The following is a 24,208-nucleotide window of genomic DNA, read 5'->3' as shown; positions in this document are numbered from 1 at the left end:
CCAAACAGAACGAACTTTTTCTTACTGCTACACATCTACCGTCTTAAAAAAGTGATACCCAGAATTTAAATAACCTATTTTCAGGTGTTACTTAAACAAAAGCATTTGTGTAAGTATTCTTGTAAGTAAAACCAGTGGCAAACAAACAAAACCAGAGCCCAGACGCATAATTCTGGCTATGAATTTTAAATTATGTTTTATTTTTCTGTCCTGAAAATTCTGTTCACTAAAACTTCATAGTATAATAGCAACAGACACATAAATCCATTGAGCCTCTGCATAAACAAACATTTTCAGACTTTACTCCTGATGCATTCTTCAAATTACCTGCAAAAAACTAACTGCTTATAAAGAATGTTTTAGGCTATGCTGATGATTTAAAAACAAGCACACAACCAACATAAAAACAAAGAATTTTCCTCTTTTTCAGGAGAAACGTCTTGTGTGAAGTTATCCTCTCGAAACACGTTTGCTGTCAATTCTGGGTGAACCAGGATGGCCGCTTCCGGTCTCGCTCGATGATCCTCTTGCCCTGGTCTTGCTTGGAGGGTGTCTCCCCCAAGTACAGCACCGTGGTCTCCACGGTAGGAGCCTTGAAAGGGCCTCCCTCTTGCTTCCCTATCTGTCGTCTGATTTCCGCTGTCTCTTTACACACCTTCTCATAGCAATAGCCACAGAGGACGTGTTTCTGTTTCAGGTGGCCACATTCAGGACAAACGTCTATATTGTTCTTAAAAAAAAACCAACCAAACAACAACATTTTAACAAGAGGCAACATAACACACACATCACCGACAGGAATGAGGCTTATATGTAAACCTTCTTGGAATGTCCATGCCGCACAAGGTCACAGGACCACCCAGTTCAACCCCATTTTAATAGGGAAACTGAGGACACACACTGATTTGAATTAGTAGAAAAATTGGGACTAGAACTCAGGTCTACCGACTTTGAATCTGGTACATTTTTACTTAAATACAACAGTCTTATTATGTGAAACGGTACTCCATTCCCCCATCCTCAAAAACTAAACATCTGATAAGGAGCCCATCAACACATTGGGGTGAACCACACAGCCAGCATCTTAAATAAGACACCAAGGTAAAGGGAATTCACTTTTTCTTTCAGTCTATCCTGGGAAGAACAAGATGGTAAACACATTACAAGTTGGCTTCCCCTGGTCATCAGAGTGTAATTCAAATTCCTATATGAAGTATAGCTGGTCTGCAGTGTGAGTTTTCTTCCTATAAATGAACACTGATTATTCCTTAATGTAAAACTCCCTATATATTACAATTTGAGGGTATTTTCATGAGTTTTATATGTCTACCCAACTTTAATAAGACAATTCTAACCTCTAAAGAAGTCCTTTCATTGTGTTCTAAAGGTAGGTTTGAAATATAAAGAAAAATAGTAAACGGGAACATCAAAGAAACTCTGAGCACTTCCGAAGATTAATCTACAAACATCTGTGAGGCAGACGACAAAAAGAACTCCATTTTCTGAAAGAAACAAAAAACCTTGCAAATCATTTGCCTCACCGACTTCTCATCTTACTCCAATACCTGGAAACTGGATCGCACATCCAACTTCGAGGTATGGAAAAAATACCCACCGTCACTTGGTGCCCTTTTCCTAACAAATCCCTCAGCCTAACACACAATATGTAGCAGAAAACAATTCACCAAAGCAAATGAATGTGCAAGACGAGAGCTATTCTTTTCCCTCAGAAAAAAACAAAGTCAGGGAAGTTATGTAACAGATCTCATTCCTAAACTCTTAAATTCTCTCAAACTGTATGAATTACTGGTGCCTCAATTAATGAAGTATTTTTCAGTTGCACATTTTAAGTCTGGTCCCAACTGTGAATCAATAATACTTTAGAGCTTAAGTTCTAAGGGTTTGGTTTAATACTGAACGTGGAGGCTCATGAAAGTCCATTTTCTGTCCTTGAGTTCCATCTGTACTGCCCCACTGCTGGGGAATGCCGTGGAGTAAACAGGAACTCAAATCACGGCTGTTAAAGCCATAAATTAACAGATCAAAGGTAAGAAACGCTGGGTTTCCCTGGTGGCGCAGTGGTTAAGAATCCGCCTGCCAATGCAGGCGACATGGATTCGAGCCCTGGTCCGGGAAGATCCCACATGCCGTGGGGCAACTAAGTCCGTGCGCCACAACTACTGAAGCCCACGTGCCTAGAGCCTGTGCTCCACTACAAGAGAAGCCACCGCAATGAGAAGCCGGAGCACCACAACGAAGACAACAGCAACTAGAGAAAAGTCCACGCGCAGCAACGAAGACCCAACGCAGCCAAAAATAAATAAAATTCAAAAAAAAAAAAAAAAAAGGGTAAGAAACGCTAAAATTTTTGTTACTAGATCAATGAAGAAAGTGTACCCATGGGACATGGTGGGGGGGTGAGGGAGAAGGAGCACTGAGATCTAGAACTGTCTGAGGATCGGAACACACACTAAGTTTCAAGAGAAGAATGCGACTTCAGTAGGAGACTGCTAGGGTTCAAATCCTGGCTTCACCTTTTAAGTCTGGGACCACGGGCAAATTCTTTTTGCCTCAGTTTTTTCATCCTAAAACTGAGCAAAACAATATTTACTCTGGAGGGCTGTTGTGAGGATATGATGAGAAAATCCATGTAAAGCGCTTAGATACATCATCAGCACTTAATAGATATTAGCTATTTTTATTACTTATCTAAGGATTTTCCTTCACGGTACCTTATTGGATACAGTGAAGAAAAGAATAAATCTGTAAGGGCTAGTAAAACCCCATAATCGAATAGATCTATGCTTCTGACTTTAATTTTAGGGTCTGCCATAGTTAAAATGTTTATTCGTATATGGTTCAAAATCACACAGCTTAGGACTGGCACAGCTCACAATACAAAAGTCACATAGACTCTTAACAGCCCAGTCCTCTGTCCAGACTCTAAACTCCCTCCGTGACTATGTTCCTAAGACTTAGGCTACAAGACAGTAGATACACACACATACATAACGAGAATATTGTATTTAATTTAGGCCAGAGGAAGGTAGACATGTAAGATCTGAAAATAATTCACTCATGAGTTATGTGAATAAAACAAGAGAATATGCAGTGGTGGACATGAGAAAAAGCACACCCACAAAAATCACCATATTACCTTAACTTTAATAAGCTTATGAGGGTTTCTTCTCCTACACCTGTTAACTTCAATGCTGCGTCTGTTTTTGGGAGCTGCCATCCAAAAGATGTTCTCCAAAAAGCTGGAAATCTCCTTACTTCCATTGGTATCATTTGCTGGTTCTGTAAACATAGCTGGACCTTGGACCGCTAATGCTGGTTCTACAAAACAAACATGGAGATACAGAATCAGTTTCTAACTTCTAAATGACCATTTACAGGTATCATTCTCCTTAACAATCAACAATGATATATCAAAAGGCACATATAAAATATTACATTCAACAGGCATTTAACAGGAAACCTTAGTAGCTACTGAAATATAGTAAAGCTCATACATAAAGTAATTTTAAAGAACACAGAATTTTTCTTAGTGGCACCTGCTTAAATGAATCGGTTAAATTCTACCAAGAGTTTCTCATAATACAGAACTCAGGGGTTTAGTAGTAAACATGAATAAATCTAAGCTTGAGATTTCCAAAATCCACTTCCTACTGGCACTGAGGTAACTGTTGACTGCCGTTTTATATTACATTCAAATGGGGTTAGCTCCTCAGTCATATCCTGGTAGGCCCTTTAAGTCACTTCGTTCTTCATAATATTTAATCTCAATCCCCGTCAGCTCTCTAAGGAAAAGAACTAGCTCATCACTCTTTGTAGAATATTAATTTATTTATGTGACCATCAACATTTCACTTTTGTTTTTAAAATTGTTTATAAAATCAGAGAGATTCCTTTACCTTCTCTTTGCTATATTCCTCAGACTTGCAACAGTTCTTTTGACTTTAGGAACTCTTAAAAATATACAAAGCTGTCTAACACTTAACAACTGGTATTCCTTGTCAATATATCTAAAAGTATTGCTATGCATAGCCTGATGTAATAGCGCAGACTCTGGAAGGTCTGTGTGACCTTGAGACCTTTCTGAGCCTACTTCTTCAGTTGAAAAGTGGAGACACCTAATGGGATTGTTGTGGAGATTATCTCAGGAAGCATATGTAGGCTTTGACATATAGGGGTCTCACGGTTCAGACTGCCTGGGTATTATCATTATTATGTTTGGGATACCTTGGAAATCGAGTGGAATGTAAATGTCAAAGCAATGACAATTTTGACAACCAAGACACTTCCCTTTAAAATCAGTTTCCGGGGAAAATCACGGGATCCGGATTCAACTGCACAAAGCTCAAACGCCACAGAGAGCAAATTGCTTTAGGGGGTGGGATGACTGGAAAGGAAAGATAAGAGAATCTAGATAGTGGCGTCCCTTGATGTTAAGCTAATGAGCTTCGGCTACATTCTGTGTACGAAGGAGACGATCAGAGGACTTTTTTCCCCCTTATTTGCAGGGGACTGGGGAGCAAAAACAGGTGTCTCTTGTTTCTAAGTAAGTGCATGTCCGGGACAACGTCCCCTACGCGTGGCCGAAGATCAGGACGCGGGAGCAGGGCAGAGTACGAGCGGTGCCCACCACTCTGCCTGGGGTCCCCTCCCCACCACCCCTCTCCACGGAGGCTTTCTTTTCTTTTCTTTTCTTTTTTTTTTGCGGTACGCGGGCCTCTTACTGTTGTGGCCTCTCCCGTTGCGGAGCACAGGCTCCGGACGCACAGGCTCAGAGGCCATGGCTCACGGGCCCAGCCGCTCCGCGGCATGTGGGATCCTCCCGGACCGGGGCACGAACCCGTGTCCCCTGCATCGGCAGGCGGGCTCTCAACGACTGCGCCACCAGGGAAGCCCATCCACGGAGGCTTTCTTTACGTACCACATTGAGGACTGGGAAAGCCTGGCCGGCTCTGCCGAAGTTTCCGCTGCAGTTGCTCCCAAAAGTTCCGGAGGAGTCCCTGGGCTGCGGGCCACGGCGGAACCTTCAGCATCAGCATGGCAGGCGCCATGTTGCTCGCCCGTAAACCACGCCCACCGGAACGCTGGGTCCCGCCCCTACGTCGAGCATGCGCACAGACGCAGAGTCGGGCAAACGCGCACCTGGAACTACAACTCCCAGCATGCCCCTGAAGCGTCTCTGACTTTCCTCCAATCAGAGAGAGGGAAAGGAAGGCGCGGGGAGGGGAAATGAAAGGAAACGGGCCGCAGTGCGCATGTGTGCGGATGTGCGCTGGGTCTTCGGGTAAAGATGGCGGAGCGTGGTTACAGCTTTTCGCTGACTACATTCAGGTATGGAAGGGGCCCCGGAGGTCCTCCTCGTAACCGAGGTTGCAGGAACTCTGCTGACCCGGTTTTTACCGTCCTGGTCTCTGGCTTGGTGGTTCCGGAGGGCCCAGTAGGGAATGGGGGTGGAAATGCAACTTTGCAAAGTCATTTGCAGGGCCCTCCCGCGGCCTGGGGAGCAGTAGTGCCTGGGGGCCGTGGGAACGCAAGTTGGGGGGTCCGGGGCGACCGACCTTGACGCTGCTGGAGGTTGAGGCCCTCACCCAGGGATTTTCTTTAGCTTTGGAGATTAGGGAAGAAAGTAGCTTTGCATTAGCTGTCTCCGGGTGTCCCGTTCAGAATTCAAGATTTCCTTTCTGACCGAACTAGGCCTGATTCGGAGCTCGGAATCTTGGTCAGACCTATGGGGTCCCTTTTTCTCGGAAAGCCCTAACTTTACAGTTTGGTCCGAGTCTTAGTCTCCGTTTGTCACTAATGTCTCTCGAAACCTCTTCCTGCTTTCGTTTTCTTTGGTGCCGCTACTGGAAGCTTAAGGACTGAAAGTGAAAGCGTTATTTATCTTTCTATTCTCTAGTCTTTGTAGGCGCCAAACTACTAGGCTACATTTGCGTTTTGGCTATTATTTTGGGAAGGGGTTATATTTATTTAAAAAAAAGATTGTAGGCTTTTTTATTTTAGAACAGGTAGATAAGTATATTTTTCAAAGTAAACTTGAGTTAAACTATCATCATTCCCAATGTAAGAAAACCGTCACCAAAGGATTTAATAAGTCGACTGGGGAAGGATTCAATTTGGCCATTTTCCTACAGACCAGTGATGCCCCGTTTAATTAAAATGTATTCTTATCTGACTGCTGAAGGCGGGCCGCATCTGACTTGTTGAGGACTTTCTGTGTGGGTGGAGCTTAGTCCATCTCTTTGGGCTACCATCTGTGATAAATTATCTCAGCACCTTACAGATGAGCTAACCACAGCTCAGGCAAATTAACTCGTCCCTGGTCATAGGTGAGTAGCTGAGTTAACATTCAGACTGGGTTCTTTCTGACGACAAATTTAATACACTTTCCATTACTGTGCGACGTCTTCTTAAAATGCTAAAATACCTTTCTTTTAATAAAAGGTCTCATCATATACAACAATAGGGAGCAATGTTTGCCAAGTAGTTACTGTTCATATTCGTGAACAAAGCAAACCTGGACCTTTATCTTTAAGAGAGTGTAATCTTAGTGGAGCCGAAACATAAAACAACCATATGTTAGCAGGGACTGAATCTTTCTATAGTAAATTTCCTTATTAAAACACACTCTTTTGTTTTTTAACATGATAGTGCATTTCTGTTTTAGATTAAAAGATTTGTTTCCAGCCTGTTGTACTCAGAGTTAAACTACTAAAGGTGGAATGACAAGAGACTATACTATAGGAGGTGTTCTTGTGGATTACATTTAGTTGGGGATATTGACAATAAGTGGATAAACAAATGGGTGCCTACTAATGCATTCTGAAGAATGTTTTTCCTTTACTCAGGAATATTTATCAAGAGAGGGAGAAAGAAGGAGCAAAACTTCAGATTGGGTAGTCAGGAAAGACCAGTGTTCTGGGGGACTGAAAGATGAAAGGGAGCCAACTGTTCGAAGATTTAGGGTAGAGAGAGTTGCAGACAGAGGGAAGAGCATGTATGAAAGTGCCAAAGTTGAGAAGGACCGAACTGATAAGAAGGCCAGTGTGTTAGAGTATAATGAGCAGAGAGTGTGCATGGGTCAGGCCAATTTTGCAGGGCCCTGTAGGCCAGAGTAAGGAGCTTTTATTGTAAGTGAACCAGGAAGTTATTATAGGATTTAAATGGGGAATGACATGGTACAAAAGTAACTCCGGGTGAGGGAAGGGAAGTAAGAATGGAAAAGATAAAAACTAGTTAGACGGATATTTCAGTTATCCCTGGTAGAGATGCTGGTGCTTTGGAATTGGGTAGTGGCATGATTGAATACAAAGACGGTTGATAGCTCGGTGAGCTCCCAGGTTAGTGAGCTTTCATACAGAAAGATGCAATGATAGAAGTGTATATGTGTGATTATGGCCACAGAAGAAAAGCTAACTTTTAAGTTTACCTAATCCTTTAAAATGTCCCCAGAGGTATTTGAACTAGGTCTTGAAGAATAATTGAAAGCTGGATGGACCCAGAAAGTCATGATATGATTATCAAAATAGGGGCCATTAAAGGAAAACAAGTACGACCTAATTTTAAAAATTTAAATGCTTATTGCTGTTATTCTGCTCAAGTCAGCTAATTTTGTCATTTAACAGTCTTTAAACTGCCGCCCCTATAGGCTTATTCCTTAAATAGGTCTAGATGTGTGTCTGTCAGTCAAATGAACCTGGTCATAGGCTGTGTATTGGAGTACTGACTGAACAGAGCTTACACTTTGTAAATGTTGAAAAAATAATTCAAGTACGATGAATCTTAGCCAAAGAGGAAGCATAGGACAGTATAGGTGTGAGTGTGTGGGATTCAACCTAGTCTGGGTGGTCAGGGCAGCTTCCCTGAGGACATGACATTTCTACTAAGGGGTGGAGGATGACTTGGAAGGAGTTCACCAGACAGTGGTGAAGTGCATTGAAGACAGAGGGGTTAGCTTGTCAGAGGGGTCTTTGAATGTTAAGAGTAGTTGTGTGTCTGGAGCAAGGTGGGATGGTGTGAGTTGAGACTTGAGTGACAAAGAGAGTATCTATAATTTTGTGAAGATAACATAGATGACCTTCTGAAACTGAAGATTATATTTTCAGAAGTAGACTGGAGATGTGGACCTAGCTGTGTGTCGCTTTGGACAAGTTACTTTCATTCAAGGACTTTGTCAATAAAATAGAAAGGTTGGTGACATTTATAGTAATTGTTCTAACTCAACAGCTAGATCGAAATAAAATGTGACCTAAAAAGCCAGTTTGGGCCTAGCTAGTAGCATTTGGCTGCCAAACTCATGGAACCAGAAATGTTAAGTATAACCAGCTCATGGCATCTCGGAATAGTTTTGTATTATATAGCAAATACTTTGTTGTGACTGATATCTAGGTTTTATGTCTTAGGCCATGTCTGCTTTATAAAATGTTTAACTCCACCCACGTGGATTGTTTGCTGTTATTTGGTATTTAACAGACACATACACGTTCTTAATAATATTACTATTTGGTATTTAACCAGCTCATGGCATCTCGAAATAGTTTTGTAATATATAGCAAATGCTTTGTTGTGACTGATATCTAGGTTTTATGTCTTAGGCCATGTCTGCTTTATAAAATGTTTAACTCCACCCACATGGATTGTTTGCTGTTATCTGGTATTTAACAGACACATACATGTTCTTAATAATATTACTATTTGGTATTTGCTTGCTGCTAATTTTGTGCCAGAAACAAAAGGCATCGCTTCATTTAATCTTCACAACAACCTTTGAAATATTGATAGGTAACTACTATACTACTATTATCCCCGTTTTACAGATGAGAAAACTGAGACACAGATTAAGTAATTTGCCCAAAGTCACAAGGTTGGTAAGTGGTGAAAGGCAACAGTAATGATGCTGCTTTAAGTGGCAGACAAGAAAAAACAACCTAAGGAAAGAGATTAATGTTACACTATGAATAAACTTAGTTTCCGTACAACTTCATGATAAATTTTCAAAGCCCAGCTATTCCTTGGTGCTGATTAATGGATTTGGCCTATTTACCTGCCCTTTCTCAGAGGTGTTCCTCTAATAAGTATTTGAGAATGTGAATTTAGCAATACCTTTGTTTCTCTTTAAGCCCATCTGGTAAACTTGTCCAGATTGAATATGCTTTGGCTGCTGTAGCTGGAGGAGCCCCTTCAGTGGGAATTAAAGGTAATTAAATGCTTCATTCATTTCAGATTCCTGTTATTAGTTGTCATAATGTGTTCTTTTGGAATTAATAGGTAATTAATGTAAAAGTAAATAGCTGTGGTAGCATAATTTTTTAACAGTTCCTTTGTTTTATAAATTTATTTATTTATTTATTTTTGGCTACGTTGGATCTTTGTTGCTGTGCGCGGGCTTTCTCTAGTTGCAGCGAGCGGGGGCTACTCTTTGTTACGGTGCGCAGGCTTCTCATTGTGGTGGCTTCTCTTTGTTGCGGAGCACAGACTCTAGGCTCATGGGCTCAGTAGTTGTGGCTCGCGGGCTCTAGAACACAGGGTCAGTAGTTGTGGTGCACGGGCTTAGTTGCTCCATGGCATGTGGAATCTTCTCAGACCAGGGCTTGAACCCCTGTCCTGAGTTGGTAGGCGGATTCTTAACCACTGCGCCACCAGGGAAGTTCCAACAGTTCTTTTTGTTAATCTACAGTATTTTGATGTTTAAAGAAAGTAATAAACCAAAGAAGATGATTAATTTTTTTTTCAAAATAAATATAGCACCTTTATCTATTGTGATAACCCACAAACAGTCTTTCCTATTCAGAAAACTAAGTATTTTGTTTTTTCCACTGATTATGTATCACTGTTCTCTGGCAGTTTTTATTCTTTCCATAACTTAGAAAAGGTTAATCATAAAACTTAAAGATAACTTATAAAAAACATATCATTGGTTGTAAAATTTCAGATTATAAGAACAGTAGGCCAAGTAGGCAGAATTCCATTATCTTAAAACATATGGACTTTTCTTAAGAAAAGTTGTGTAATACCTGTAGCTGAGGGATGTCTTAGTGCAATAGAGATGACCAGTGAGGGAAAGGTGATTTACCTTTCCTTGGGTAATTTTAATATGGAAATCCAGAAGAAAAGGTTTTATAACTAAGAAGAAATAAAGGAGTTTGGCTGAAATGCTTCTGCAACTAGAAAACTGTTGAAGCAGAGTCTTTAAATAACATTTAAGCCTTTTTTTTTTTTTAAGCTGCAAATGGTGTGGTCTTGGCAACTGAGAAGAAACAGAAATCCATATTGTATGACGAGCGAAGTGTCCACAAAGTGGAACCAATCACCAAGCATATAGGTTTGGTGTATAGCGGCATGGGCCCAGATTACAGGTACCTTGTACCCTTTGTTCTTTTTCTCACCATCTCGTGAATTCCTTGTAATCTATACTTTGAGGGGAAAAATCAAAGGATGTTTTTCCTTTAATCTCCCAACTTCTCATCATTGGCAGCTGAACTTAGTTTGCCAGTATGAGACAGACTGGGGCTTATTTGAAGGAGAAGAACTCAGTGCCACTCACTTGTAAAAGAGGAGATGGATACTTACCCCTCTCATCTCTGTTCAGTGGTTTTCCCTTCTGATCATAATCCCTCTGCTACCATCCAAGGGCTCAGCAGGGGCTTTGCTGTTCTCTAAATGTATTTTAAAAACAACAAAAGCAATACATGTCATAATAAACTATATTTTTTAAAAGTTGTCAGACAGCAAAAGAAAGCATACCATCCAGAGTTAACCTCCTTTTATTTAGTTCTGTTTTTAGCAAAGGGACAGAATTCTCAAAAGGGCACTGAAAGTTGTGGAGTATGACAGCCAGTCTGGATCCAGATGTTTATATAATCACTCCTTTGATATTTCACAGGAAGAGAGTAATCCTGTTACATCAGGGTACCAGCAGGTTTAAAGAGACTGGCAGCTTTCTGTTTGTCATTTAAGAAGCAAAAGGAATATTATTACTTCATTCTTGATTTTGTGGAGTAAGATAGGTGGAGCCAAAATTTCATGAGTTAGAAAAAGCACCAGTGTCACTGGCACGTGATCAGGATTCACTACAGTGGGTTCTCTTACCACTGCACGGAAGGGAGACTGCAGCTCACTAGCACTCACAGAATAAACTGACACCACGGGAGAATTGTTCAGAGGGATAATGTCCTGAGCTCAGATTAGTACACGAGCAGGTAAAGGTAAATCCTGCTTCTCTTGCTAGTATATTTAATTGTTACACTTTTGACAAATTTTACATTATTTGACGTTATAATTAGTTTCACGTTGTTCATTAATCTCTGGAATTATTGTTCATAATCTGTTTGAATTCCAGTCTGTGGAACAAGATTGAGGCCGAGTGAGAAAAATATGCCTGAACGCGTGTGTGTGTGTGTGTGTGTGTGTGTGTGTGTGTGTGTGTGTGTGTGTGTATTAGCCTGTTGCCTGGAGTGAAATATAAAAAGGCAGGGTGCCTGCCCTTGGGATAAGGGGGGCACAATCTTGAAGACGCTGTGGCGAGTTATAAAGTTCTTGCATACGCTAGAGCCGTGGCTGCTAAGCTAATGGGTACCCCCCGGTCCATAGTTTCCTTCCTTTTGCCTTGTTCTTGTTCATCTATGGTTTGTCTCCTCAGTGACGCTCTGATATTTTCTTGTAAATTAACCATAATCAGATGTAAGAACAAGACTGGCTTAGAGCTAAGAGCTGCTATTAGAGATACATGTCAAACTTGTGCTATAGGTATATGCCTATAGAAGGAGAATGAGTCTTTAGATAGTAAAGCATCTGAGTTTTAATTAAATCTTATTTCTTTTCTGTTTGTCAGAGTGCTTGTGCACAGAGCTCGAAAACTAGCTCAACAATACTATCTCGTTTACCAAGAGCCCATTCCCACAGCTCAGCTGGTACAGAGAGTAGCTTCCGTGATGCAAGAATACACCCAGTCAGGGTAGGTTGATTTTATTACTTGAAATGTGTCATGAATTAGAAAAAAAATCATTTTATGAGTAGACATATTTTTTTTTAAAAAGAGGGCTTAGTATTCCTATATTTCCTTAATCAGTGGAAAAAATCACTATGATGAACATTTCTGATCTTAACTGGACCCGCAATATTTTTTTAAAGAGAAAATGGGAATGTTTTCTTGCTGTTCGTATAGTAGCAGAAACCAACTTCTAGATAAAGTCCTTTTGCTAGTAATTAAAACATTTCTGTATGGGCAGACAGTCATTGCTGCTTCCAAATTTATCTTCTAACCAGAAATGATTATAAGCACATGATGAAAGCAATAACTCTTTGACACATCCGTGTTTATTTAATTCCAGTGTTCTTCAGCTTGGGTGTGAACACGGGTGAGGTAGCTGCTGATTTGTAAAGCCGGTGGAAAAGCTGCGTTTGTTGAAATGTGTCATTTTGTTAGGACACTGTTACTCCATACTTATTAACCCTGATGTTTGTATCACTCCATTTACCAAAATGATTTGACTGTCTTTCCTCAGTGCCATAAAGAAGATTCATTTTGAATTGATTTGTTTAGAATGGTGTTAAATACGTTTTAAGGAACTTATAGAAGTCTAATTCGGTTTACCTGATCACTTGCTATACTTGAGGGTATTAATAAATTCTTAGCTTAGGTTGACTTTAACACCATGAAGATGGCAAGTAATTTTCATTTCTCTCTCTTCAGTGGTGTTCGTCCATTTGGAGTTTCTTTACTTATTTGTGGTTGGAATGAGGGACGACCATATTTATTTCAGTCAGATCCATCTGTAAGTATCATTAGATGTATTTGAGGGATTTGTCGAAGGGCTCTTTAAATATCTAGTAAAAACAGAAGCCATAAAAAGCTTAAAAAGTAGAGTATTTTCTCTTTTTGTTTTTCATTTGGGCTTTAGAAGTAGTATATATTCACTTGCACGTTTAAAAGGTTGGTAATTCAGTCTTCTGATAAGGAAGCTACTTTAGTTCTGCTCCCCGTGTTCTTCTGGTATGTTGCTTGACTTCACATACCTTGAATGATTAGTTGAAATAGTTGTTATCAAGTCTCTTTAAATCTGTGGAATTCTTTTACTTTTAAAAAATTATAATTAAAGGTAAGGGTGTGGGTGGGGGCAGTGCCCTCTGCAGTCAGTTTAATCTTGGGGCTGACTTCAGTGTGACTCTTCCTGTACAAATATTGATGTCCATCTTGAATTCGATGTTTTGCAAAACGGGTGAGTTGTCTGCTCTAAAGCAGAAGATTGGTGTTCAGGTTAGCAGGTGTCTGTAGAGGGTACCACTCCTCCACACGTCTCACATCTGTCACTCATGTTTGCTGTGAGGAGACCTGGAAGAAAAAACTCGTGATTAGAAACTGATCTTTCATAGTTTATAGGTCACTAGATAATGGCAAGTTCACTCAATTCAGACTAGCTTTGTAATCTGAAAAGGCAAAAAAAAGATAGATTGGTTATTACTTAAATCAGAAGAATTAAGTATTTAGGGAACTTTGACAGTGTCTGTTACCCCATATCTGAGCTTCTGAAGCTAAATGACATGCCCTCTTACCTCCCTTTCCTGGGGGTAGCAGAGCCAGCTACACTGGCATCCAGCTTTCACCTTTTGCCCTTTTTCCCCTGTTATGTCTAAAAGGCAGTTGCTTCTTTTAAAATATGTTTGGTCTGTTTCTTTCAGTGTCTGTGTGTACGTGTGTGTATGTATTTTTTCAATAGATGAGTCATGTTATATAGGACATACTGCTGCTGCTTTCATTCAACATTAGGTTACAAAATACCAACACCTTTGAAAAATTTTAATGCAAAGCTGTGTCTTTTTAATTTATTTGCTGCTGCTGCTGAACAACTGGTCACCATTTTTCAGATATATATGACAGATTTCTAGAGCCCTTCAATCCTAGTAAGCTACAATATTACTTTTGATTATTTGCTCTAAGTTAACCTCAGTTTCTTTTTTTTTTACATAAATTTTGTACAGTAAGTTGCGCATAGTTAAAGTGTACAATTCGATGGGTTTTTGATGTATGTAAATGCCTGAGAAAACCATCACTACAGTGAAGATGCTGGACTTCTCCATAACCTCCAAAAGTTTCTTCATGCCTTTTTGTTATTTATCCCACTAACGTATTCTATGATGTATTCCGTTGCATTCCAGTAAATATTTGTGACCTTAGAAGTTAGAGACGAATTATTGAACTGAGACATAAATGTCAGCATCCTAAGTAATTAGGTTAATGATTTAAAATGTTCTTTTCCTCTTCCCTTCCTGACTAGGGAGCTTACTTTGCCTGGAAAGCCACAGCAATGGGAAAGAACTATGTGAATGGGAAAACTTTCCTTGAGAAAAGGTGGGCTCATAAAACTAGATTCATTAGCAAACTTACTTTACAGTTTTCAGCTCTGTTTAAATAATATCATGAATCTAAACAAATTTGTTGTATGACTGTGTATTCAAGCCTATTTACCTGATAGAACAAACAAACTTTTCTCTACTCTGGCTCCCCGGCCTTCAATATATTAAGTGGTAATATTCATTTCTTATGAACTTCTCTTTCTGCATTCTCATGCTTTTTTTCCTAAATATAATTTTTATTTTTTTACTTCATTTTTCCTCCTATCTCAAAAAAAAAAAAAGACCATTGGATTTGGAGTAAAAAAATTGGGGAGGAAAATTTCTAAATGATGTAAGTGATAACAGCTTACATTTTGACAATTACAAAAAAAAATTACGAAGCCAAACCCGGTGTTGATGGTGGATTAAAGTTGTGATGTATATACTTGATAAAAAGTGGAGCGATATGTAAAAATCTGTCCTGTCAGCACAGCAGGCTGCTCTCACTTACTTCCAGCTGTATTCTAGTCTCAGCATTATTGTAGCCCACCAAAAAATGTCCTACATTTTGAATGGGAAAGGTTCGCAATTGATTTTAACCACCAAATGAACCTTCTCGGTACATTTTCACATAATATTCATGTTAAGATTATTTAAAAATCTTAGACTCAGGATTAATTGGTAAATTTAAATAAGCTTAGGATTTTAAAGCAATTTTTTTTCCTTTTACATATTAGTGAGTCTTCCAAACATAAAAAACATAAGAAATTTTAGCAAAAGTCTGATTTCTCTGCTTTATTTTTATAAATTGTTATAATATTGCCACCACACTCTGATTGTATTAAAATGTTTATACTTAAGGAAGTTTACTAAAATAAACTCACGTTAGGGTTACGCTCTTCATGATGTCGGGAATGCACACCAAATAATTGTCAGTTTCTTATCGGGGCAGCTAGCTCAGTGAGGTGACGAAAAGAATTCATCTGTAACTTAATATTTTTAAGAGTGTTTTAGATGTTTAAGAAATCTTACGCTGTTGCTATCATTGTGTTTACATAGTCATAAATAATGTTAACAGTGCCGTAAATCATTGGGGTTTTTTTTCAAAAAATTCTTCAGATATAATGAAGATCTGGAACTTGAAGATGCCATTCATACAGCCATATTAACCCTAAAGGTTAGTTCAATATCTAACAGTTGGATTTGTAGTGGTTGTATAATTAACTGCTTAGAAAATTGAAATTTTTCCCTCCCTCTTGATCAGGAAAGCTTTGAAGGGCAGATGACAGAAGATAACATAGAAGTTGGCATCTGCAATGAAGCCGGATTTAGGAGGCTGACTCCCACTGAAGTTAAGGATTACCTGGCTGCCATTGCATAACAGTGAAGGGACTGAAAATCTGGAATTTCAGATAACCTCTCTACTGAAACATGTTTAAAGTATGTTTTTGTTTTGCAGACTTTTTGCATACTTATTTCTACATGGTTTGATGGACTGATGTTTTTAAAATGAGACTTATAAATCATAATAAACCGTTAAATTCAACTTCCTGCTTTTTAGGAATTAGTAAAATTTTAACATAGTTATATCCTGCTTTTCATCACAGTTGATTTCTGGAAACTACATTACAAAGCAGAATGGTGAAACTGTCTTTAGTCCTCATGCAGTTTGGGTTAAGTCAAATCTTGTTACTCTCTTTGCTGTCAGATGTCTGCTTCAGTAAAGCAAAACGCTGATTTGGGTAAACATCACTGCTTTTAGAGCTGGGAGAATCTGCAGACTTTCATGGATTCTGAGACAAGGTGGAAGCATAGATGTTTTTCAGGCACCATCAAGTGGGGGTCAGTGAAACCCTAGCATACTCTGTGAGATTGCACTGGAGCTGCCAAGAGTGCTAAGCCAAACAGTCTCCTATAGGAGATCTATTATGTACATACATAAAAAATGGTGTGCTAGTTCCTGTTGGTTTTTCCATCGCAAGTAGGTAAATGTATTTAAAAAGAGCCCCCTAGAATCTACTAAACCTTTTTAACTCAAGGATGAACATGAGTGCTGGAAATAAAATACTAATACTTAAATGTCAAAATTATGGCTTAAGTCTCTCCCTCGTTCATGTAATCTCAGTGTAATCAGAACCTTCACTGCAAATTAAGGCTCATAGAAGCAAGCAGATAATGGGGTACCTGAAGCCTGTTTTCATTATATGTGAGGGCATAGCACTTAGTTTTCTTTTTTTGTTTTTAAGGCATCATAGGATAAGAGAAATCATGTCATTAGTCTTGCTCACAGAACATTGAGTTTATGAATGTCACTGTTCTTACGGACAAAGAGATCGTGGGCATTTCTGTGATTTAAATGTGGCTCAAAAGATCTTGATTATGATCTAGCCAAGTTTAGGCTCTTTAGGCAAGAGCCTTATCTTGGAGCATTTTTGTCGGGATTCCCAGTTCTACCCGCTGTCACTGTAACACCCCTGTAGTGGCTGAAGCATTATGATGGGAGATGGGAGATACCAACTTGACCTATTTCTAGACATTTGTCTTGAAGGCCTCATTTAACATAACAGTCTCTCCTCGTCGGCTCTTGGTACATTGTGAATCCAGCACACTAGAAGGAGAACTTAGTGTTAAAAAGGAATGGTTTTTGGAGTTAGGTCTCAACTCTCCCACTTAACTGGCCGAGTGACTGCACAAAGTAATTATCTCGAGTGTTTTCTCAGGACTAAACTTGATTATGCAAGTGAAAGGCCTGGCAGGGTTAATGGTTAAGTACCCCATAAGTTTTAGCTCCTTTGAATTTGTTTAGGCTCTCTCTAATGTCCAATATTAAGAAACCAGAGGAATGCCAAAATTCTACAAATCAAAGAAGGGAAGAGTAAAGGCATTTTTATTTAGGACAAAAAGAAAGCACGTGGAGGTTCTTATTGGGTGCTAACACAGTAAGTCCTATGGAATAAAGAGAGGAAGAATTAGCTGAAGCAGATCTGTGTCCAGGTTCTATTCTCTGCCTCTTGCCCCATTAAGTACAAAGCCCAGTTCAGCTGAAGCTGCCTAGAACTCCCTTGGTTCTCAGTTTGTTCTTTTCATTGACCTTAATTTTCAGTTGTCCCCTTTTGTTCCAGTTCTTGGGCAACTCAGGTTTTTGGTCTGACAACCCATTATGCATCCCTGAATGTTCTCCGACTCTTCTGTCATTTCTAGCCAGTGGATTCTAGCTTCTTTTAACCTTATTTAAGTATCATAATGCTCCTAATATACATTCCCCTCTCCATTTTTGGTCCAATTTTTTTGTATCTTAAAAAATTTGCCTCCACTTGTTTTTCTCTTCCAGTTCCTCAACTGAACCGTGAATCCAAGTCTGCAAAACAATTATTAGCGGTGAAACATGGAAATGTTTAAAATTCACACATGTGGGGGGGAAGAGGGAGTTGAAAAGGAAAGGGAAATAAGGAAGAAAAGTAATATTGATCTTTATAATTATCCAGTGCTGGCTTATTGGACACTGATTAGGTGAGAAAGGTGATCAAAGGATTTTTCATCTATTTCTCGACTATGTTCATGGATTGAAACCACCAACTCTAAGCCTTAACTTCAGCTCTTTATCACGCGTCTCCTTGCTAATTAATGTAGGCAAGCTCTGAGCCCCTGTTGTAAAGAAACACAAGCTGATATTCAGTAAAGTGCCTGAGAACATGTAAGAGTTGGTAACTCCTTTGGTTTAGAATCCTAATTTCCTGAAACCCAGTCCAGTGGTCCTGTATTAATGTCACGTTGCCTCACACGGTTCCTTCAGTTCAGACTCCTCCCTTGACCCTGCTCTCAAGGACCTTATTATCGAACCAGCAATACCTGCCTGCCAACTAAGTGATAGCTTCCTAAGCATGAGCCTATTTTAAGAGTTAGATAACTTTTAACACTTGATCAGAGGCCCTGTCCCTGAGTTTCATCACTTTTCCCATTTTAAGTATTCCATCAGGTACTCCTGTGTTTCAAAACAGTAGGCTTATTACGGTTATTTCTGGATTCCTGAAGCTCAGCCATCATATAACCATTTTATTCTGCAAGAATAGAATTTAGAAATCTTATACCACCCTCACTTCCCTTCTGCTTTAATTAGATCACAATGTTTGGCATAAAAGATTTTTATTAGGGGTATGTAAGTATACTGTGATTGCTTTTCCTCGCTTTTTTGCTTTGTTTTCTCTGTAGCTGTCACTAATTCTTGCCAGTTACCCACTAACGGCATTGCAAAACCCTCTGCACAGTTTTCCTCACTGTCAGATACAAGGTAATCTGACAGTTCTCACCCAACCCTTCACAGCCCCTCTCCCCCAGCACCATTCCAAGAAGTTTCTTGAAACCCTCTTTCTGCTCTAATCCAAGCTGGTTGCGTCTTTGAAACTCTTTCTTCTCCTCTTGTCTCTTGATTGGCTGGGTTTAAAAATTCTAGGTTAGAAAGAAATGTCTCCACATTTAAACTCCTATTAATTGGATACTGGAGCCTTTTGTTTTTGCTATATTTTTCACCTATTTTTTAAATTCTACTTTTTAGTAGATTTTTACACTCTTCTTTTCTATTGATGTTTTTAAGATTTGGGATATTTTTAATTTTGAAGAACTCTTTCCTATACTCCATTATCTCCCCTTTAAAAACAAAATTCTTTGATTTATGGCTGAAATATCTTCTGTCTGAGGATGCTAGTTAAAGATATTAAAAAAAATTATTTTTTGTTCTGCTTTCTGTTTCCTTTAGATTCCAAACAAAAATGTTTGGAAGTGCTGTGTTTGTGAATCCCAAACCTACCTACTGGGGGATGCCGAATATCAGCACCTATAAACCATTTCTCTGTGGTCTTTCATTTGCTCTGTTTCTCCAGAGAAAGGGTTTGAGGGAGAGGGTGATGAGGGGAGTGGGACAGGAGTGCCAGCGTTCCGACAGCATATTACTGTTCAGGACCGTAACTTAAACTCTTTTCATAATGTATCTCGAACCCCTCTTGATTCCCTGTCTTCAACATCATAAACTCGACTTCTACCTGGGGAAGGATGGGTAACTGTCCCAGCTCCACAGGACGGGAGAGAGGACTTGGTGTCTGTTCCTTATACAACATGTAAGCAACGCCCACTTTCAGCCCCTCCTCACTGCCCCCCCCCCTTCCAGGCATCTGTAGTTCAGCGCCTTCCTGGGGTCCTGCTTTGTGAATCACTTGATGCAGTTTCTCTCTGCTAACTACTTCCACAGAGAGGCTTCCTGGCTTCAAATAACCTCTCTCTGGCGGACTTAACTCTAAACCATATCTTTTAGGCTCAGAGGATTGAATAAATATGTTGAAAAGCACTGGGAACAATGCCTGCCACATAATAAGCATTGAATAAGTGTCATTATTGCTCTTTGTCTTGAAAAATGTATCGACATACCTCATGTGCAATCATCTCTTGTTCTTTTTAGTCTTGTGGGTTTATTCCTTTCCTGTCATTTAAGTAAGGTTTAGGAAAGGAGCAGGCAGACATAGGATTAATTTTAAAGTCCTCTTAAATTTTTTAAATTAGCCTTACTTATGGGTGACTCTGGACACTCTACTAAAGCTAATATCAATTTCCCAGCCCTTCAGAAGCCAGTCACCCATCGTTTGTCCTCTTCAGAAAGGTAGCGCGTCTCTAATATGACACTTTATAATGGAGAGAGCCCGTGATGGCGCAGTGGCAAGTGCTTTGGGGTGGGGTCAGAAATCCCAGCTACAGCACTTACCAGCTGTGAAAACTTTGACAAGCCTCTCCAGCCAGTTTTCTGTTAAAATGAGCCAAACTTTTTCTAAGACTACAACCACTGTCTGGCACTCGTAGGGGTTTGAGCCTGATAGCAAAACGGTGTACTTGACCCGCGGAGAGGAGGTGGGCGCGATCGGGAGGTTTTCTCCACCAAAATGCACCGACTGCCGCCCCAGGCAAAGTCTAACCATGATTAGATGCTAGGATACGGGTTCAGCCTGCCTGGCTCGCTGGGGATCGAGCGGCCGGTGCCCCAGTGGGAGATCATCTTTCCTGGGGCCAGGCGGGGCCGCGCGCCCCGCGCTCGCCTCGCGGCAGGAGTGGAAGACGCCTCTTCCCTCAACAAACGTGGCCGCCGCGCTAGCGTCAGCCCCGCTCTGGAGGCCGCGCTGCCGCCTGGGAATAGCGGGCTCGGCGTCACCCGGCGCGGGGCCACGTGACGCGGGAAAAGCCCGAGGCGGCGGGGCTGGCGCAGGCGGAGCTCGCGCCAGCGGAGCAGCAGCGGAGGCCGGAGTGGGTTGGGGGCTGCCCAGTGAGGTTACTCTGCGGGTCCCGGCCTCGCGCGCACGTGCCCGCCTGTTCGCGCTCGTGGTCCTGGGCGCAGCAGGTGAGGAGCCGGGGAAGGGGCGAGGGGGTGGGGGGGCCGGGCCCCCCTTCCGAGGCCGGGAGGGGGTTGGGCCGGGTCGGCGGGGTGTGTGGCGGGCGCCGAGCCGCCGAGCGCCCTCCGCCCGCGCCTCCGTCCCGGCGCTGGCCGTGGGGGCTCTTGGAGCCCGAGCCTGCCCGACGGGGCCAGCGGCGCAGGTGGACCGAGCAGGGCCGGATGCCCGCCCGGAAGGCCCCGCCGACCTCAGGCCCGCCCTCCCGGGCCGCCGCGGGCTGCTCCGTGGAGTTTATCTTCGGGCGTTTTCCTCGGAGTGGGAGCGGGAGCCAAGTTGGTGGGCGCCTTCGGTCTTTAGAAATGGGCTGGGTTGACGTCACATGCAGGTACGAGGCGGTCTGGATTCCTGGGCGTGTGTACCGTGTGCCCCTGGGAAATCACGAGGCAGCAGGTTGAAGGAGACCCACTCATGGAAGGTTAGCGTGGTCAATTGAGGAGAGAGTCTCCTGTTTTGGACAGTTTGTTCACCAGGTCGTCTGTGTGGATACTTTTATTTTAATCATTTTTATCTTGACCCTTATACTAAAAATTTCTCGACAACCGAACAGTAAGGCTGCTTATAAGGGAATTCTTTATGTAGCAGGTTGCCAGCCCCCTGCATTTTATCCTAACCCGGGATATACTGTGGATCCCATGACCTTCAAGCTGAAGAAATGAAGGCGCAAAGAGTGTTAGCACCCAGCGGACGTAAGGAGCAGTTCAGAAGTCTAGCTATCATCCTTTCCTTAGCTCTCAGAGGAGGGAGTCACTCCAGAATCAGACACGCAGAATCCCAGATTCATAGACCCGGCCTCCATAATCTTTGTGGTCCGATTGAAGTCTTAGAATCCTGAGCGAAGAATTGCTTGCGGTTGATTTGTTTCTTTTCATAGGAAAGGCATAATGCTGTCAGCATGTCTGCACACTCCATGCTCTGTGAATGGATCGCCATAGCCAAGGAACTGATGAAGAGAGCAGAATCACTCTCCAGGTCAAGAAAAGGTGGCATCGAAGGTAGTGCCAAGCTGTGCAGCAAACTGAAGGCAGAATTAAAATTCCTACAGAAGGTCGAAGCTGGGAAAGTAGCCATTAAGGAGTCCCATCTACAGAGCACTAACCTGACACACCTAAGAGCCATCGTGGAATCGGCAGAAAACCTGGAAGACGTGGTCAGCGTTCTCCATGTCTTTGGTTACACAGACACCTTGGGCGAAAAGCAGACCCTTGTGGTGGATGTCGTTGCCAATGGTGGTCATACTTGGGTGAAAGCCATTGGCCGGAAGGCCGAAGCTCTGCATAACATTTGGCTGGGCCGGGGGCAGTATGGGGACAAAAGCATCATTGAGCAGGCTGAAGACTTCCTCCAGGCCAGTCACCAGCAGCCGGTACAGTACAGCAACCCTCACATCGTCTTCGCATTTTACAACAGTGTCTCCAGCCCCATGGCCGAGAAGCTGAAAGAAATGGGTGTATCTGTGAGGGGAGACATAGTAGCCGTGAACTCTCTGTTAGAGCCCCGTGAAGAGCTCCAGGCCAGTGAGAGCGAATCAGATGATGATGGCCCCGAACTTTTGCGGGTGACCAGAGTAGACCGAGAAAACATCCTAGCAAGTGTCGCGTTTCCAACAGAGATCAAGGTTGACGTGTGCACAAGAGCCAACCTGGACATTACTACTTTAATCACATATGTATCCGCCCTCAGCTACGGAGGCTGCCGCTTTATCTTCAGAGAAAAAGTGCTCACCGAACAAGCAGAGCAAGAGAGGAAAGAGCAGGTTCTGCCACAGCTGGAGGCATTTATGAAGGACAAGGAGTTGTTTGCCTGCGAATCTGCGGTCAAGGACTTTCAGTCTATCCTAGATACCTTAGGAGGACCCGGGGAGAGAGAGCGGGCTGCTATGCTAATTAAGCGAATTAATGTGGTCCCAGACCAGCCTTCTGAGCGTGCCTTGAAACTAGTGTCCAGTTCAAAAATCAACAGCCGCTCATTAACGATCTTTGGGACAGGAGACACCCTAAAAGCCATCACAATGACTGCCAATAGTGGTTTTGTCAGAGCTGCCAACAACCAGGGTGTTAAGTTCAGTGTGTTTATCCATCAGCCCAGAGCACTTACTGAGAGCAAAGAGGCCCTAGCTACCCCCTTACCAAAAGACTGCACAACCGACAACGAACACTGATGATATCCTTTAAATACTGTCATGGGAATAAGTTATTTATACCAAAGGCTGTGTCTTCCCATTCTTTTTTTTTTTTTTTTTTTTTTTTTTTTTTTTTCGGTATGCGGGCCTCTCACTGTTGTGGCCTCCCCCGTTGCGGAGCACAGGCTCCGGACGCGCAGGCTCCGGACGCGCAGGCTCAGCGGCCATGGCTCAGCGGCCATGGCTCACGGGCCCAGCCGCTCCGCGGCACATGGGATCCTCCCAGACCGGGGCACGAACCCGCATCCCCTGCATCGGCAGGCGGACTCCCAACCACTTGCGCCACCAGGGAGGCCCCTCTTCCCATTCTTAATTGGAAAAAAAAAAAAAAGGTCTATAGTAAACATAATACTCTTCAGAGCTCTTAAACCAGTCAGGTTGACTGTCTGTCTCATCTATAAGGTATATAACCTAAAGTAGGAAAAAAGCACAAGAGGCAACCTTATTTATCAAACTGGCTACATTATAATTAGAGCAGAAATACATCTATATAAGGCTTGTAGCTGTATCACAGTGTTATGATTTGTTTCATTCAGTAGGGCTACCACTCCCCTAATGGTAACCACATCTCTTGGACTGTGGCTACATGGCATCTTGCATTAAATATCTGGAGAAACCTCTGAAGCTTGTTTTTCATTATATTGATTTAGCAATCGATATGGGTTGGTAATAGTTTTCCATTGATTTTAGACTCCAAAGTTATGGCTGTTATTGAAAAGACACTTATTTGATTGCTATCTGTCAGGTGCAGTCTGGTGGTTATGTTTACGAAGAGGACATTAATACAGAAGGAAATAAAGGGAATTCTGATCATGGGAGTCCCATGAATCTCTTGATACACCATCGTGGTAAGATAGACAACAGCCACACTACTACAAACCTAAGGTGTTTAAGGTTAAATATTAATTTGAATATATTGAAAAAGAATTATATAAAATAATAGGTTTTACTTTTAGATATAAATGCCCCCCACATTAGCAGTATTTGGATTATGAATACTACTTTTCTCATTCCTTTTGCAAGTGGGCAGGGACAGCTGCATTATTACGTCTCTCTCGTGAGACAGTGGCAGGGAGATTCCATGCCTGTTTCATGACACAGTTGTAATTAAAAAGAAATTTTTGTGTCCGTATTGTGCTAGGTGTTTCGTGAATGTGCAGTGAGGAGAAATTAGCAAAGTAGGCACGTATTCACATTTAAAACATTGGGAATTGAGTCTTAAAGCTGAAGTGTTAACTTGTGCTAAGTGTGG

At 41.7% G+C, this 24,208-nt stretch overlaps 3 protein-coding genes across 3 annotated transcripts; 2 read left to right on the top strand and 1 right to left on the bottom strand.

Annotated features, from left to right (window-relative positions):
* Positions 1–387: 387 nt before the first annotated feature.
* MRPL32 (mitochondrial ribosomal protein L32) lies at positions 388–5,091 on the bottom strand. The gene is made up of 3 exons (XM_060108183.1): positions 4,940–5,091; positions 3,158–3,339; positions 388–730 (listed from the first exon to the last, which is right to left on the bottom strand). The coding sequence occupies exons 1-3, from the start codon at positions 5,067–5,069 to the stop codon at positions 476–478; spliced, it is 567 nt and encodes a 188-aa protein (XP_059964166.1). The 5' UTR covers positions 5,070–5,091; the 3' UTR covers positions 388–475.
* A 175-nt stretch (positions 5,092–5,266) lies between these two features.
* On the top strand, positions 5,267–16,436 carry PSMA2 (proteasome 20S subunit alpha 2). The gene is made up of 8 exons (XM_060108485.1): positions 5,267–5,349; positions 9,138–9,214; positions 10,241–10,373; positions 11,849–11,971; positions 12,710–12,791; positions 14,292–14,365; positions 15,469–15,526; positions 15,614–16,436. Exons 1-8 carry the CDS (start codon positions 5,309–5,311, stop codon positions 15,728–15,730), a joined length of 705 nt encoding a protein of 234 aa, XP_059964468.1. The 5' UTR covers positions 5,267–5,308; the 3' UTR covers positions 15,731–16,436.
* A 4,130-nt stretch (positions 16,437–20,566) lies between these two features.
* On the top strand, positions 20,567–22,990 carry C9H7orf25 (chromosome 9 C7orf25 homolog). Its single transcript, XM_060108318.1, has 2 exons — positions 20,567–20,725; positions 21,649–22,990. Exon 2 carries the CDS (start codon positions 21,670–21,672, stop codon positions 22,933–22,935), a length of 1,266 nt encoding a protein of 421 aa, XP_059964301.1. The 5' UTR covers positions 20,567–20,725; positions 21,649–21,669; the 3' UTR covers positions 22,936–22,990.
* The last annotated feature ends 1,218 nt before the right edge of the window (positions 22,991–24,208 follow it).

This window comes from Mesoplodon densirostris, chromosome 9, assembly GCF_025265405.1.
Source record: "Mesoplodon densirostris isolate mMesDen1 chromosome 9, mMesDen1 primary haplotype, whole genome shotgun sequence".
NCBI classification, from domain to species: domain Eukaryota; kingdom Metazoa; phylum Chordata; class Mammalia; order Artiodactyla; family Ziphiidae; genus Mesoplodon; species Mesoplodon densirostris.
Note: the sequence above shows the minus strand (reverse complement) of the source record. Positions and strands in the feature narration are given on the sequence as shown.